General features: G+C 34.6%; 1 protein-coding gene across 1 annotated transcript; it reads left to right on the forward strand.

Annotated features, from left to right (window-relative positions):
* Positions 1-13,974: 13,974 nt before the first annotated feature.
* On the forward strand, positions 13,975-15,801 carry LOC113316834 (dynamin-related protein 1E-like). Its single transcript, XM_026564980.1, has one exon. It carries the CDS (start codon positions 13,975-13,977, stop codon positions 15,799-15,801), a length of 1,827 nt encoding a protein of 608 aa, XP_026420765.1.
* Positions 15,802-16,099: the final 298 nt, after the last annotated feature.

The following is a 16,099-nucleotide window of genomic DNA, read 5'->3' on the forward strand; positions in this document are numbered from 1 at the left end:
TCAACTACTTTGTCATCTCCCTTTCCCAGGACATACCTGTGGACAACATATAGTAACGACAATTTCACCTTGTCATCAGATTCCAGTGGGACTTTGACAATTTCACATTCAGCATTAGAGTTGCTTGATTGGTGACATTCACGCGATATTTTTTCCTCCTCCTCCTTTTTGCTTGATCGGTGACATTTCCTCGATTTTTTTTGTCCTCCTTTTTGCTACATTTCTTCGATTTTTTTTCGTCGTCGTCCTCCTCCTCCTCCTCCACTTTGCCAAAAAGTAATAATTTCAAACGTTTTCCAGTTACTGGTTTTCCTTCATCGGGGAAATGCTTCATCTTAAGGCAGGGCTTCGTGGCGGGACGAGAAAAATTATGGTCCGACTTCCTAAAACTAAGCCCCGAAATCAATGCGAACTCTTTCTTTCCGAAGGAGAGTTCCTTTCCACAAACCATTACGCGCATTTCTTCACGGTGACCCTTATCACCTTCATCACCCGTGGAGATCTGACTAGCCAATAAAAAAATGAAACAAGGCACTAGACCACGTTTGCATTGGCAGGTGCAGTAAGGGGCCAATTGTAGTTGACATAAATTTCTCTTGCTCGGCAGGAGACAACAGGTTACGCACCCACTTCAAAAACTTCGGGCTCGAGTATGTTGTTACCTTGCACGTATAAGCCCGGTACCTGGCAGGGTGAACAAACATCCTACGACATAGAAATAAATATTTACACCAATTACAACATACAAGTTCTTAGAATTAAGTATTTGAGAGCGGAAATCAGCAACATTGAAAAAAGATAAATAGTCGTACATTCCAACTAATCCAATAACCACCTGTATTCAAGTTGTAAAAGTGACTCAACGAATGACCGGTCTATTTTCCGTTTACTAGTGGCTTATACCAAATACACCTAGAAAGAACAATGCAACAACATGGAAAAAATAGGATTCACATAGAGGCATCTAACTTTCTTTTATATATAAATAACTAACTATTGTTATTGTTCAAATTTAACTTCTTAAAATAGTGAGCAGATAGGCAGTAACTTGGGTTTTAGGCTATTAATGCATACATTTCAAAATTTGACAGGGAATGCTCAACGGTGGCACGATTACACTATACCATACAATCATATATTAGAAGAAGTATATTCAAAACTATATCTAAAAGTAAGTATTCAGCTATTCGATCTTTACTGATTATTATACTCAGGAAATATCTTATGTGAATCTCCAGCAATAAAAAAGAAGTGACCAGACACAACACATAAAATGAATGGTTATCCTTAACAGGAAAAATGTCACCTATCTACCTTTCAACACCATTTGTAGATACCACTCTTTTGTCCTCAACAGTGGCATCCAACACTGTTTCATCCACATGAATCGCAGATTTCACTTTTCGAGAACACTTCTTCTTCTTCCCTCCTACACCCATAACTTGGAACCTAAAAAATAATATAGTCAGGATTAGAAATAACATAGTAGTAATTCATATTCTTTAGTTACTCAAAGTACACTCCGCACACAAAGTTATAGTGATTAAGAAAAACTAAGTTTTATCTACCTAAAACTACATGCTCATCATGACATTATTATGACATTATAAACAATTCGCAAGTGAGGTTATTAGATTAGTTTGAAACTACAACTTGTGCAAAAAAACAAGCTTCCAAAACTTCCATCATACATTGAATGAATATCATCCATTGGCAGTGTACAATAATACGTATGAGAGTTTTTTTGAGACAATATATCAAGTACCATATGATAGCAAAACCTAAAATGGTACACCCATGAATGAAGTTGTATCAAACAAACACCATCATACCATCCGTGTAAAGGCCACCAATTATGCTAAGAAACCCAATCGATTTGATGAAGTTGGAATCATACATCAAATCTAATTTACAAAATAATGGGAACAAAGTCGATATCTTGTTAGCAGGTTGGGATCAGAATATGCAGGTAAAAGGAATACACTACTCAGTAGTCTAGTGTAACTTAATTGGGATTTTGGTTCTATCTTAATTATATGCTGATTGGGTTAATATATTTTGTAATTTAAGCCGAGAAATGTCCATATTTAGAGCTACCAGTGGTTAAATAGTTATTCATACAACATGTTACAACCATCCACAAATTCATGATTTAGAGCTATTGTTGAATCTAAAACAATGAAGCTTTTGGTGGCCATGACAAAGCATAGGAAAACAAGGAAGAGTACTAATTATGTAATGAATGACAAGAGTTTTTTACCTGCACTTAAACTTAGGTGGACCACGTCAATGCTCTGAACTAGGATTCAAGTAACAACTCCAACTATCTATGAGCACAGGATCCACAAGTATTACAAAATATTTAGTATCCGATAAACAAGAATCAGAGAGAACCCCAACATAGTACACCCAATTTTAAAACAAATAAATAAAAATTTCTCATTCACAACAAGCTACAGTGATGAAAGTATGAACCCTAATTTAACAAAAAAAACAAAAAAAAAACAAAATCTAATCTGAAAAACCTAAGAAATCAAAATCAAAACTGAAGCAAAATACTAATTTCCACGGAATAAATCGCAAAAATTTTCATTTGTCTCAGTTCCAAATACTCTAACGACATGAACAAAAAAAAATGAGATTTTAAAACCTAAATCATACCTTATTTTTTTGTGCTCAGTTACCCTAAATCGTAAGTGAAGTTGATGAAAATACCTGTTTCATAATCTAGAAAACATCAAAATTTCCCAATCCATTGCTCTGCTCTTCTTTTTTCTTCTACAAACCGCACTAAGTTCCTATCTACCTAAAATAACGAAATCGATTAAACTTTCATTTCATACATACCCAAAATTGAATCCTCAATTCAAATTGATGACAGATAATTCTAAACCCTAAATCATACCTCTTTTTTTCTTCTTTTTTCAATCCATATTCAGATATATATATATATATATATATATATATATATATATATATATATATATATATAGACGAAATTGAAAAACTGAGAAATCTCTGAATATGTTGATGGAAGGAAGAAGTTGATGGAATTTTGAAAATTGAGAAAGAAGGAAATAAGAGAGATGGAGATCACGAAGTGAAAAAAAATTTGACGGAAAAAACAAGAAGACGGGGATAAATATCTCTGCTGAGTTGGTAGCTGACTCTGCCAGATTTAATTGCTGAGGTGGTAGCTGAGGTGGTAGCTGACTCAATCAATAGGGTCTGGACCTTTTCTAAATAAGGGTATAAATGTCTACAAAACCCCAAAAGGGTGTTATCTGTATATTTCAATTAAGGGTGGCAGTTTTGGAAGCCTGTTTCCAGAGGGGGATATTTTTACACATTAAAGTGACAAATTATATAGATTTATACAAAGTGTGGATCCTAAATGTGTTTTCTGTGAATAATGAATCTTATGATCATTTGTTCTTAAACCGTATCACCAAATAAAAATGGGCTGATATAAATCATATATTTTTGAATTTGACTAACAATGTTGAATTGAAAGATTGGATAGGAAGTTGGTATGAAAATGAGATCAATAATAGGCATGACATCATTTTAGATGCAGGATATACTCATTGACACATATGGAAAATCAGGCGTGCCATTCTTTTTGATAATGCCCATGTGCAGGTGGATAGTTTAATTGGTTGCTCATGTTAGAAAAGATGTTATTGCTTGGAAGGAAAACTAAAGGAGACTGGTTACAAGATATAATCAGAATCACAACAGCAAAAGTATGGGATCTGGACTGATGGTTATAAATACTGCAGGAGAATTCAAATGAGTATGATGGATTCCAAGGGTAGCAGAGGATGAAGAGTAGGCAGAGGCATTAACATCATATGAGGCCATAAAGCTATCTAGGATGAAGCAAATTTGAAATCGGAAGAAAATAACCTAAATGTTGTTAATGCTTTGAATGGAAATAAAGGATTGTCATCAACTGCTTAAAGTCTTTAATAATTGTTTCTCATATTACAAGAGAAATATGAGAAACAATCCTATTATAAGAGATTGTCATCAACTACCTAAAGTGGACAACCAATCCTATTATAAGGGATTGTCATCAGCTACTTAAAGTCTTTAATAATTGTTTCTATTATTCCAAGAGAAATCAATAGTGTAGCCCATGAATTAGCAAGATAAGATAAACTAGTAATGTCTATAGTAGTACTTGTTGAGTGACTGTTTCTCCGAATTAGGTAGAGTCTCTCATTCAACAAAAACTATGTCTTAACATTTAATATTAATAGGATTTTCCTTTCCAATTAAAATAAACGGAGAAAGATAGTTTTTTAGATGGTAATTTTTCCAAGGATTTAATGTACCCGTAGTGTGCCTACAGTGGGTTTTTAAGCTCGATTCCTACACTTTTCACCATTTCAGACATATCTTAAGCTCTGAGCCTCGGATTCAGATGATTCAAAAGGTCACACTCTCGACACAAGGTCCTCTCCCATTTAGTTCAGGGAAAAAAATGAACTCAAGCTCAAAATTTAGGGTGTTTCTCGTTGATAATGGCTTTATAGACTTTACTTTTGTAAGACTGATTGGTACTCTTCCGTGCAAGACATTTCAAAATTATGAATTTGACCATTATATGTGTAAAATCAACAATGGTATGTTGGACCTCCGACTTTTTTAGACTGTTATAGGTTGTATCGAGTTCTTATCAACTTGAGAAGTTCTTTCGACATACTTGTTGTATTTTTTGATCCTTTGTCATATTTTGTGACAAGAAGGGAAGGAAATACATGGAATATAGGGTGATTTCTAATAACCTGAGAAAGGGCATATGTGCCGAAAAGTATATATCGAAGACTTTTCTTATTATCGACTGTACAAAATCACACTACCTGCCAATTATTATTGCATAGTCTCAAATAAATATGGGTAGTTATAGCTCAGCTGGTCATCTCCGTTCCTCAAAGGTTTGATGCGCTCTATGAGGTCCCAGGTTCGAGTTTCCGATGACGCTATATTACAGAAATTGACATGAAAGGTAGAGTTAGCTTGCCCCTTCCCTTTGCGACATAATCAGCCCGCTATCCGCTTGGCTGGTTCCTTGGCTCCCTTGGCTGGTTCCTTGGCTCCCTTGGCTGGTTCCTCATGAGGCTCGCTGGTAGGCTAGCACGATAACCTATTCAACTAATGCAGTAGTACGTTTGTTGGAGCTTAGCTTTTTAGGCTTCCAACTAATTTCTTGTAATAAAAAATCTACAATTATTTAACTTAGATCCCATAGAAAAATATTTTTAGGTCATCAACAACCTAAAAACTCAATACCATCCTTGACTCCAGAATAAAAGTAGCACTGGTGGAGCTTACCCTGTCTCCTATTGGTTGGTGAACGTAACCTCGCGCTCTCATTGGCTAATTGAGAAACCATTCGTATTCGTCGGATGAAATTTCGTTAGATATGGTGCGTTGATCTGACAATGTGCGGTGTAGATTGAGTGGATTGTTGGGACATACGCGACGAACGACCCTCATTGTTTAGAAAAATTGTTATATTAATTTCGTGTACTTATTGTGAAAATCCAGAAAATAAAGAAAACTACTATATTTAATTTGGACATTTATGATTAAAATAAATAAAAATCAATTCAACATATTTATGGAATACAATACTAAGACTTTTTTTTGAATCTTTCATAATTTCATGTATTTATTATAAAAAATCCAGAAAATAAAGAAAAATGCTATATTAATTATGGGAATTTACGACTAAAAAGTAAATAAAATCAATTCAACATATTTTCGGAATACTATATATATTTCAGAAATTTATGATAAAAAATCATAAAAATACACTCTATTACCTGATCTCCACCAAAATACTATATTAATTTTGAGTATTTTATAATAGAAATCTAAAAGATCATAGTAAAAAAATCAGATTTATATTTCTTGGATCGTTTGTAAAGTAAAAAAATCTATGAATAATTATTAGTATTATCTTAAAAAACCTAATATCTGATTATAAGGTAAAAAATCCAGTAAATATAAGAAAAAAAATCTGATTTATATTTTGTGGATCATTTTTAGCGTAAAAAATATATGGATAATTAATAATTTCATTTTAAGACATACAAAAATTGTTTAGGCTAGATGTTCAAATTAATTAAGGTAAGAAAATCTTTAACATTAATAATGCGTCGTAAATACTTCCCTTTGATATAAGGTAAAAAATCCAATATATATTATTATTGTTATGATTTAGATGGAAACATAAAATACTTTTGGATGTTTATTGGGATACATAAAAAGAATGTAATTTTAGAAATTATTGATATCATTCTGAATATAAGCGCACAAGCGAAGCCTCATTCGTTTGAGATTCTGCTCCGGGAATGACTTGATTTTCTTTGTTCTTTTCTTAGGGTTAAGATTTTATGATTTTAGGATATTTTGATGTAGATGTGATAAGCGTTTGTATGTTGATTTTATTTAATTTATTATTTTTTTCAATTTATTTTTTTGTTTTCTGATTAATGTTTGTTATTTGTTCCCGTAGGTCTTAATTAGCAATGCAGATATTTTTTTCAGTAGGAGTTCTAACAGGTTGATGTATAGAGGATATTGGTAAGTCTCTGTGTCTTTCTTTATCTTGGTGTATCCATATTATAAAAAACAATGTTTTTTTGCCAGTCCGACAATCCAGCTTCGAAAGTGTAAAGATAGAGATAGAGGTAATAAAGATTGATTAGGAAAAATAGATGTTATATTCGTTTGGTACGAAAGATTCCTACAATAACTAACAATCTAACATTGATATCACTGATTTTGTATCAGCGGCAGATTCTACCATTCCGAACAAAGAAAAGTATCAAATTGAATTTGCATTGTTCTGAAACTTTATTTTAAGAGATTATTGATGATGGTCGTACGAATAAAAATGATCATGTTTTTGACCAAAGCAAGTGTGAATTCAGTTTGATGCTTTTTTCTTTCTTAACGCTTGGGTATCACAAGTTTACTTTGTTACATTTACTGACTACTGTAGAAACAGGTGCAAATTCAGTTGGATGCTTTTTGCTCAAAACAGGTACAAATTCAGTTTGATGCTTTTCTTTTTCTTGGCACTTGGGTATCACACATTTACTTTGTCTTGACTGTGTGACCCATGCTTAGGTTGTGGAGCAATCAAATAAAGTTGGGGCTCAAACTGCAGAAACATCGAAGGGTTAAGTGAATTAGCACCCACAAAAAAAATATACATTGTTTTTTTGGAGCGGATGTACCACCATGAGCAAGATTTCCCGTTGTTTCATTTTCTGTCCCTTGGTTTACTTTGTTCTCAAACTCTATGGACTCAACAAATGGGTAATTATGTGAACGCGCTATAAGAAACTATTCATTTCAAGATAGCAAGAAGGCGTTCATCCTGTGATGGGGAACCTTATGATATGTCGCTTGCATTTTATTTCTGCCATGCAAGAATGATTGGAAAATACTTACAAGATCTCACATATAATTTTTTGTTTATCTCTTAAGATTAAAAATTGATTAAACTCTCTTGATTTCTAGGTACCGGGCTAATGTCGTACTCTGGTACAGGGCTAATGCCGTACTCGGATTCGATTCTTGAACCATATTTGGTGGGTTCTGGATTTTATTTTGGATTTCATTTTGATATCTTTTGGATCTTTATGTGTGATTTTGATTTTCTTTTCCTAACTATATCAAAATGCTTGGTGTTTTTCTTCAGTTACCTTGTGGGTCAAGCTGCAAACAGAATTAAAGATGGGAAGTTTACTCTCAATTAAATCGAGTATTCTTTGTCCATAAGTCTCCAAATAGTCTGCATGGTGGTATGATATGGCAACAACATCTATGTTTTTTTTTATTGTAGGAAAAAGTTTATATATGCTATTATTTCTTTACAACGCATAATTTAGTGTTCTCGCAAGATTCATGTTCTATAGAATGAGGCCATGATATGATAACATAAATTAGTTATGTCAGATGTGCAAATTATGTTATGAAGTTTGCATCACGGGTATATTTATAACGTAGCTATTTCATACTCAACTTTGTTCACTTCACATTTCAATTTGCAGGAGTCCCCATCCTGCAGCTGGACTTGTTAGTAGGTAAGTAAGATTTTATTTATTTGTCATGGAGAAAGATCCTGTCAATTTCAACCTCATTAAAACATATAATAATAATTAACACCTACGAATAATCATTAATTCACATAACCATGGTAACTGCATATTCTATTAGAATAGTCCATGTGAACTTTATTCATAAACTAATGAATCCTTTTTTGTGTCATTCGTTGTTAGCATCTTTGGTTAGGAATACATTATATATACACATAAAGAAGGCCAATATCATAGGAAAATTTTCTTAGTTTCTGTCGTAAATCCAAAGGAGGAGATTTTATTTTCTCATTCTTTTGAAAAATCAATGTAAGAATTTACCACATCGAATATGCCTAATTAGTACTCAAGGAATGATTGTGTTCAGTGGAGAAAGATCCTCCTAATTTTAAATAGAGGAATTCTGAAAATCAGTGTATGTTTTGAACCTCATGGAGAAAGATCCTGCCAACTTCAACCTCATTTGAACATATTATGATTTTTCTTTTTCTTTTTGGTACTGTATAATTTCGGTTAGCAATGTAACCTTCAAGGGTACTGTATAGTGTCTGTAAGCAATGTAACCTACAAAATGTAACCTTTAAAGGTGTTACACAGTGTTTGTTAGCAATGTAAATTTCAAGTTTTTTTATACCTAAAGATAAATGAGAACATGAAAATTTTTCTGGAGGTCAATGACAAGGAATTAAAGATAGATTGGAAAATGTGGGGAATAATGGGGGAAGGAGAAGGAGAAGGAGAAATACTACATCCAAGAGTTCGGCCGTTTTACTTTTTAATGTAATTTTCACACCAATTTAACCTTTCTTTAATCTTTTGGTTTGATCAATTGAATCTTTGATATCTATGAAATTTCTTTTAATTGTTTTAGCTCGTATTTTATACTTATTGCGAGTGTGTCAGCTTCTTGCATTAATGTTATTTGTAATAAGTACAAGTTTAGGCCTATTCCTATGCATATGACGAACACTGATTTTTGGCATATATGCACCTACTATGGGTATGCCAAACTGCCAAACTTCCAAACTCATATGTCTATATGCCAGGAATAACATATAGGCATACACGACAGAGTTTCCAGCGAGCGGGAGAAGGAATTATTATGCCTTCTAACCAAGCTTGGTGTCTGTGGCATCTCTGCTTTTTTTTTACTTTTTGTGTTCTGGCATTTTCTTTTCCAACAAAAGTACGGTTTATTATCATCAGTCGTAAATCGTAATCAGCAAAGTTTAGTTTTTCATCCCGTCACTGAACTTATGCATCATGCTTGGATGATTATCATTTTAGTTTAGTTTTAGTTATTCCTTGAGAAATTACAATTTATAATGAATTTGATAATTTCTATCATAATCTGGTTATGCCAGCTAGATGAATTCAATAATTTTTGTGAGTAGCTAAATGTGAAAACGACATCACCTAGAGAGAAAAACGGAGATGGGTCTGTAGTGGTAGGTAATTATATATAGATGTTAAATCTCTTTTATAATATTTGTATAGCGTCGCGCGTACATGTGGTATTTATTTTGGCATTTAGTTGAATCATTCCTAATGAAAATTAGCAGATGCATAAAAATGCAGTCATGCATACATACCTGACAAAATAATATTTGGATGAAATATTCACCTCCTTAAGAACATTTATTGCATTTTCTCCTCATTTGTGAATCATTCTTGTATATTAAATTAAGACTTAGTAAAACTAGGAGAAAATCGATTGATTGATTTTGTAGACTATATGACCAAGACATCATGTATATTTAAATCCTAGAATATGACTATTAATAGTAGAAATAGAATCTAGGATTTGTGACATTTATGAAAGTAATAGAATACAAAATCGACCCAAACAATCCACTGAAATGAGTTCAGCTGCTGCCCTTGATTTTTTGAGTAATATAAAGTCATATTATATTTTTATATTCTTGCTCTTTTGTTCTTTCACGTTAGGGGAAGTCATCTTTTCGGGTTTCTTTACTTTTCCTAATTCCCGTATCTTTTTTATTTACAATTTCCTAATTCACGTATCCACTTAAGAATATAACCTCTGAAATGAATAAGGTCAGTGATTTTGTATTACATAGTCTTTTACTTTAGGGGAAGGTCTATGCTTCGGCTAAATTGACTCTATGATATGGTATAATATAATGCATAATTTTAACTTATTGTTTTCTTGATGTTAATTTAACAAATGATTTGACGTGGTATATTATAAATCAGAGTAGTATTTGCATGGTAATTGGTTATCGATGATGTTCATATGCCGGTAATTTTAGGTAGTTTTGGTGATCCACGATTTTTTTTTCCACTTATGTTCTTCATTTTTATAGATGTTTGTTCTCTACCTTTCTGTGTATAAGTATTTATGTTGTTTCAGGCTTTTAATCATCCATGCTCAAGTAACACCATCAGTTTGTTTTTGGGATGTATTTCTTGATTTTTCCTACCGTTGTTAATGGGTAGTGGGTCACTTTAACAAATGAAAAGTTATGCATCATGGTGTAATTGTTTTGCATTGGTATAGTTTTTAAATGTTAAGATGAAAACTTCTTATGTTTTCATGGAATATATAGGAATATTATTGAATCGTTATATTTCTTAACGAAGCGTGTTTTAATATATTGTATTTCAAGAGAGAGTGCTTAAAGATCGTCATCTTTGTCTTTTAGATGGGCTTGGATCTGGCATGTTCCGCACTTATAGTTGAAGCGAGGGTGACACCCAGTCCTACTAAATCTGATTTTTTTCTAGATCGATTAAAGAAAGTGTATGAGTTCTGAAGAAAGTTAGATCGGTACATCATCTTTGACGGGAAGCACTTTACACGTATTCTACTATTTAGAGTTGTCAATCAAATTTTTATTAATATCATTTTTTTTCTTTCAGTTTCTCTAATATTTAGCGAGGTACAAATAGGATTTGGCTGAACTGGAAGCCATTACTAGGGTTTTGAAATACTATTATGACTTTGTTTTTTACTTTTAAGTTGTAAAAATTGATTAGCCAAGAAATGTTGAATATATAGGTATTTTAAAATCTAGCAAGACTAAGAGTAGTTGTTATGCTACTTTGAGTAGAAGACATCAAATCTAGCATTATCAATTATCTTTAGAGTATTGAAATTGACAGTGTTATGAACTACTTACTAATTTCAAAGGTTGGTATAATTTTGCAAAAGTGTTTTCATAAGAGGATGTCTAATTTATCACAAACACTTTAAACAAATGTGATTGGTGAATTTTGTTCCAATTGTTAACCTAATAAATAATAATTGTTGTTTCCATTATACACTGGAGTTGTTTACTGACCTTTTCTGGGGCGGGTGCGGGGCGAAGCCACGTCTCTCCAAATTGGGGTTGCATTCTCATCATGCCCGGTGCGTAGCACGGGTTCCATGCTAGTAATCATTAATTTTAATTCTTAAATTAAAGTATAATTAATATCTTAATTTAGCTAGACTAAGTATAATTAACCACTGCCTGATTATTGCCTGATTATTTCTAACTAGTTTCTTGTGATAATACACTTTGTCAGATTAGGCACTTTTTTTTTTTAGAAAATAGATGGATTATTAAACTTACTTGGAAATAGGGTACATTATTTATATGTCCTTACTTTTGAATCCTAATAAATATATCCTTATACAACAATAAATGTGTCCCTACTTTTTAATAACCTTATCTATTTAAAATTAGATTACCTTAATACCCTCACCCATATAATATTTTTCTTTATTTCAAAATGGAACAAATTTCTTCCTCTACCATTTCACCACCACCATTAGCACCACCACCACCAAAATTCAACTACCATTCCACCACCACCGTTTAACAACCACCACCTACCAACCGCCACCACCACTAATATTCCACCACCACTCCTTCACCACCACCATTACACCACCAACAGTCCTCCACCACCACTAGTCCGTCGCCGCCACCACCACTAGTCTGCCATCGCCGCCACCACCAATGCCGTCAGCGCCGCCACCACTGGTTAAGATATTTTTGTATCAACAACATTAGTTGATCCAAATAAAAATAGAACCAACAGTAGAAGTTGGTCCAGTTTAGGGGATCAACAACGATAGTTGATCCAAAAAAAAAAGATCAACAGTAGAAGTTGATCCATGTAAATGGAGTGAACTTGGCGTGAGTCGAACACGCATCATCTGACATGGAGTCAGTCATGCTACCATTGCACCATAAGTTCAACATTGGAAGAAATTTACATGATTTAAACTACAAAGCATGATTTAAACTAAAAGCATGATTATACTTATCCAAGGAAATATTGTCAACAATAGGAGTTGAAAGGATCAACAACAGTAGTTGATCTCACAAAAAATTGGGCCAACAACAGAAGTTGATCCCATAGATGGATCAACAATCATAGTTGATCCCTTAAAATATTGGGTCAACAACAGGAGTTGATCCCATAAAATGGTTCAACACAACAATTAATCCCATAAAAACATAAACACCATTCAAAGTAACATTTATCATTGCCCTAACATCCACCACCACTGCCACAAAACACAAACAACCACCACTACAACTATACCTTCCACCACCATCAAAAACATCCAACACAAACACAAATACAAGTATAATACTGTCATTACCACCAACCTAAAAAAAGACGTCAACATCAGTAGTTAATCCCATTTAGGAGACCAGCAACAGTAATTGATCCAATAAAAATTGGGTCAACAATAGCAGTTGATCCAATAAATGGGATCAACAACAGTAGTTGATCCAATAAAAACTGAAATAAGTAGGTTACTGAACGGACAAGTGCTATACCTGGAACACCATCAACATATTGAACTCGATCTCGAACAAAGATTCAAACCTCCATTAAAATAGCACCAATAGTTCCCATCACCAATTGTGACCCAAATCAAACAGAAACTTCATCTTCTTTGCTAATCTAACTCGATCTCAATCTTAATTTCATCTTAGGAACCCTAATTTCACATTCCGTTCTTCAATCTCTCATTTTAGATTTCACAACAACAGAATATATTAACCTTAATAGATCTGTTGATAGCGGTTGCGGAGGTAACGTAGGTGATGGTGCTGGTTTTGGTGGAGGAACTCGAAATGTTGATGATTCTTTGATAATCTAACTCGATCCCGATCTTAATTTCATCTCAGGAATCCTAATTTCACCTTTCGTTCTTCAATCTCTCAGATTAAATTTAACAGCAACAGAACATATTGACCTTAATAGATTTGTTGATAGCGGTGGCGGAGGTAACAGAGGTGGTGGTGCTGGTTGTGGTGGAGGAGATCAAGATGGTGGTGTTGATGGCAACGATGAAGATGGTGGTGGCGACGGAGATGAAGATGGTGACGGCGACGAGATGAAGATGCTGTGTTCGTGTTTTGCTGAGAAGTAAAGAAAGAAGGGTGTGGAATTGAGTATATAATACATAAAGGTTAAAAATGGAAATCATGAAAATAACCTTTTTTTGATAAAATTTCAATTATGCCATTAGGGATATTTATAAAGTTTGTTAGGGATATTTATGAAGTCCCATTAAAAGGAGGGACAATAGTTCAATTTCCACTTGGAAATAACCCTTTATCTTATTAGTTTTTGGAGTACCCAATTTCGCCGAAGAGGGGTATTTGAGTGATGCGCTTTTTTCTCTTTTTAATTGTGGATCTCCTTGTAGAATTCGAGTCCAACAAAAACTCTCTTTTTCTAAAATCCGATTCCAGTAAAGAACAGGAAATTGCGCACTAGTATAAATACATCGATCGTCATTCAAAGATATTATAAATGTCTCCAGTGTTTCTCCTTTCTCTTTAGCCGTATAGATTCTTTAGGGTTCAGCAAGAAAAAAAAGATGGAGGGTTTAATCGGTTTAGTAAACAGAATACAAAGAGCTTGTACTGTTCTTGGTGATTACGGTGGTGATAACGCTTTACCAACACTTTGGGAAGCCCTTCCTTCTGTTGTTGTTGTTGGCGGACAAAGTTCTGGAAAATCTTCAGTTCTCGAGAGCATTGTTGGACGTGATTTTCTACCAAGAGGATCGGGGATTGTTACGCGAAGGCCATTAGTTCTGCAGCTGCACAAAATCGACGATGAAACTGAATATGCAGAATTTCTTCATATACCTGACAAGAGGTTCACCGACTTTTCCATGGTGCGAAAAGAAATCCAAGACGAAACTGATAGAGTTACAGGGAAATCTAATAAGATATCATCTGTTCCTATTCATCTTAGTATTTACTCCCGGAATGTTGTGAATTTGACAATGATAGATCTGCCTGGTCTCACTAAGGTTGCCATAGATGGACAACCACAATCTGTTGTCCAAGATATTGAAAACATGGTTTGGTCTTACGTAGAGAAGCCGAACAGTATCATACTAGCGATATCTCCAGCAAATCAAGATATAGCAACATCTGATGCTATCAAACTCGCTAAAGAAGTTGATCCACAAGGTGAGAGAACTTTTGGTGTGTTGACTAAGCTGGATTTGATGGACAAGGGAACAGATGCGGTTGAAGTTCTCGAAGGACGAGCGTATCGGCTGAAGCATCCTTGGGTTGGAGTTGTGAACCGTTCTCAAGCTGATATCCATAATAATGTTAATATGATTGTTGCGCGACGTAGAGAGCGTGAATATTTTGCAACTAGTGCTGATTATGGACATCTAATGCATAAGATGGGTTCAGGATACCTTGCTAAACTACTCTCAAAGCACTTGGAGTCTTTTATCAGAATGCAGATACCAAGTATAGCATCATTGATCAACAAATCTATCGAGGAACTTGAACGGGAGATGAACCATCTTGGTAGGCCTGTTGCTGATGCAGGTGCGCAGTTGTTTACCATCTTAGAACTTTGTCGTGCGTTTGACCGTGTCTTCAAGGAGCATCTGGATGGAGGGAGACCTGGTGGAGATCGTATATATGGAGTATTCGACAATCAGCTTCCTGCTGCATTAAAAAAGCTTCAGTTCGACCAGCATCTCTCCTTGGATAATGTGAAGAAAGTTGTTTCGCAGGCAGATGGTTATCAACCCCATCTGGTTGCTCCTGAGTTAGGTTACAGGCGTCTCATTGAAGAGGCTCTCAGTTATTTTAGAGGGCCAGCTAAAGCTTCTGCAGATGCTATACATAACATACTGAAGGACCTTGTCAGAGTTTCAATTGGAGAAACACAAGAGTTGAGGCGTTTTCCGAGACTTCAATCTGAAATAGCTGCCGCATCATATGAAGCCTTAGAGAGGTTCCACGAGGAGGGTAGGAAGACAACCTTGCGACTGGTGGATATGGAATCCTCTTATCTGTCTGTGGATTTCTTCAGGAGACTTCCTCAAGACGTGGAGAAGGTGGAGAACCCAGATGCGTCCGCTAAGGATAGGTACACAGAGGGTCACTATAGGAGGATAGGATCAAATGTCTTCTCATATGTGAGAATGGTGTCTGATACTTTGAAGAACAATATCCCAAAAGCGGTTGTTCATTGTCAAGTAAGGGAGGCAAAGATGTGTTTACTCAATCACTTCTATACACAAATGTGCAAAAAAGAGGGTAACCAGCTAGCAGAACTGTTGAATGAAGACCCTGCTTTGGCGGAAAGGAGGCAGCAGTGTGCCAAGAGGCTTGAATTATATAAGTCGGCAAGGGACGAGATTGATTCCGTGGCATGGGCACGATGACATCATGATGGGGAATTATAATTTTGGATTATCTATTTTTAATTTTTCTTTTTGTCAGTTGTACCAATTACCAATACCTGAAGGTCCTGAACTGTTTTTCCATGTCAATATCAGTATTTAGAAATTGTTTAACATATGCATCAGTAATTTTGATTCTAGAGTTAATTAGTATTTGGGTCGTAAGTTTTGGTATGTCTTTGAGTTTGGGTCGCAAATTTGTCCATTTTTAGAGTTTGGGTCGTTGACCCGTTAGTCAACCAAGTCAACTGGTCAAACTGTTAGTGTAATTTGACGTCAG

The sequence above is a fragment of the Papaver somniferum genome, chromosome 10 (assembly GCF_003573695.1).
Source record: "Papaver somniferum cultivar HN1 chromosome 10, ASM357369v1, whole genome shotgun sequence".
NCBI classification, from domain to species: Eukaryota; Viridiplantae; Streptophyta; class Magnoliopsida; order Ranunculales; family Papaveraceae; genus Papaver; species Papaver somniferum.

Excerpts from the sequence above, each read along its gene's own strand:
- LOC113316834 (XM_026564980.1), top strand. The coding sequence starts at position 13,975 with ATGGAGGGTTTAATCGGTTTAGTAAACAGAATACAAAGAGCTTGTACT.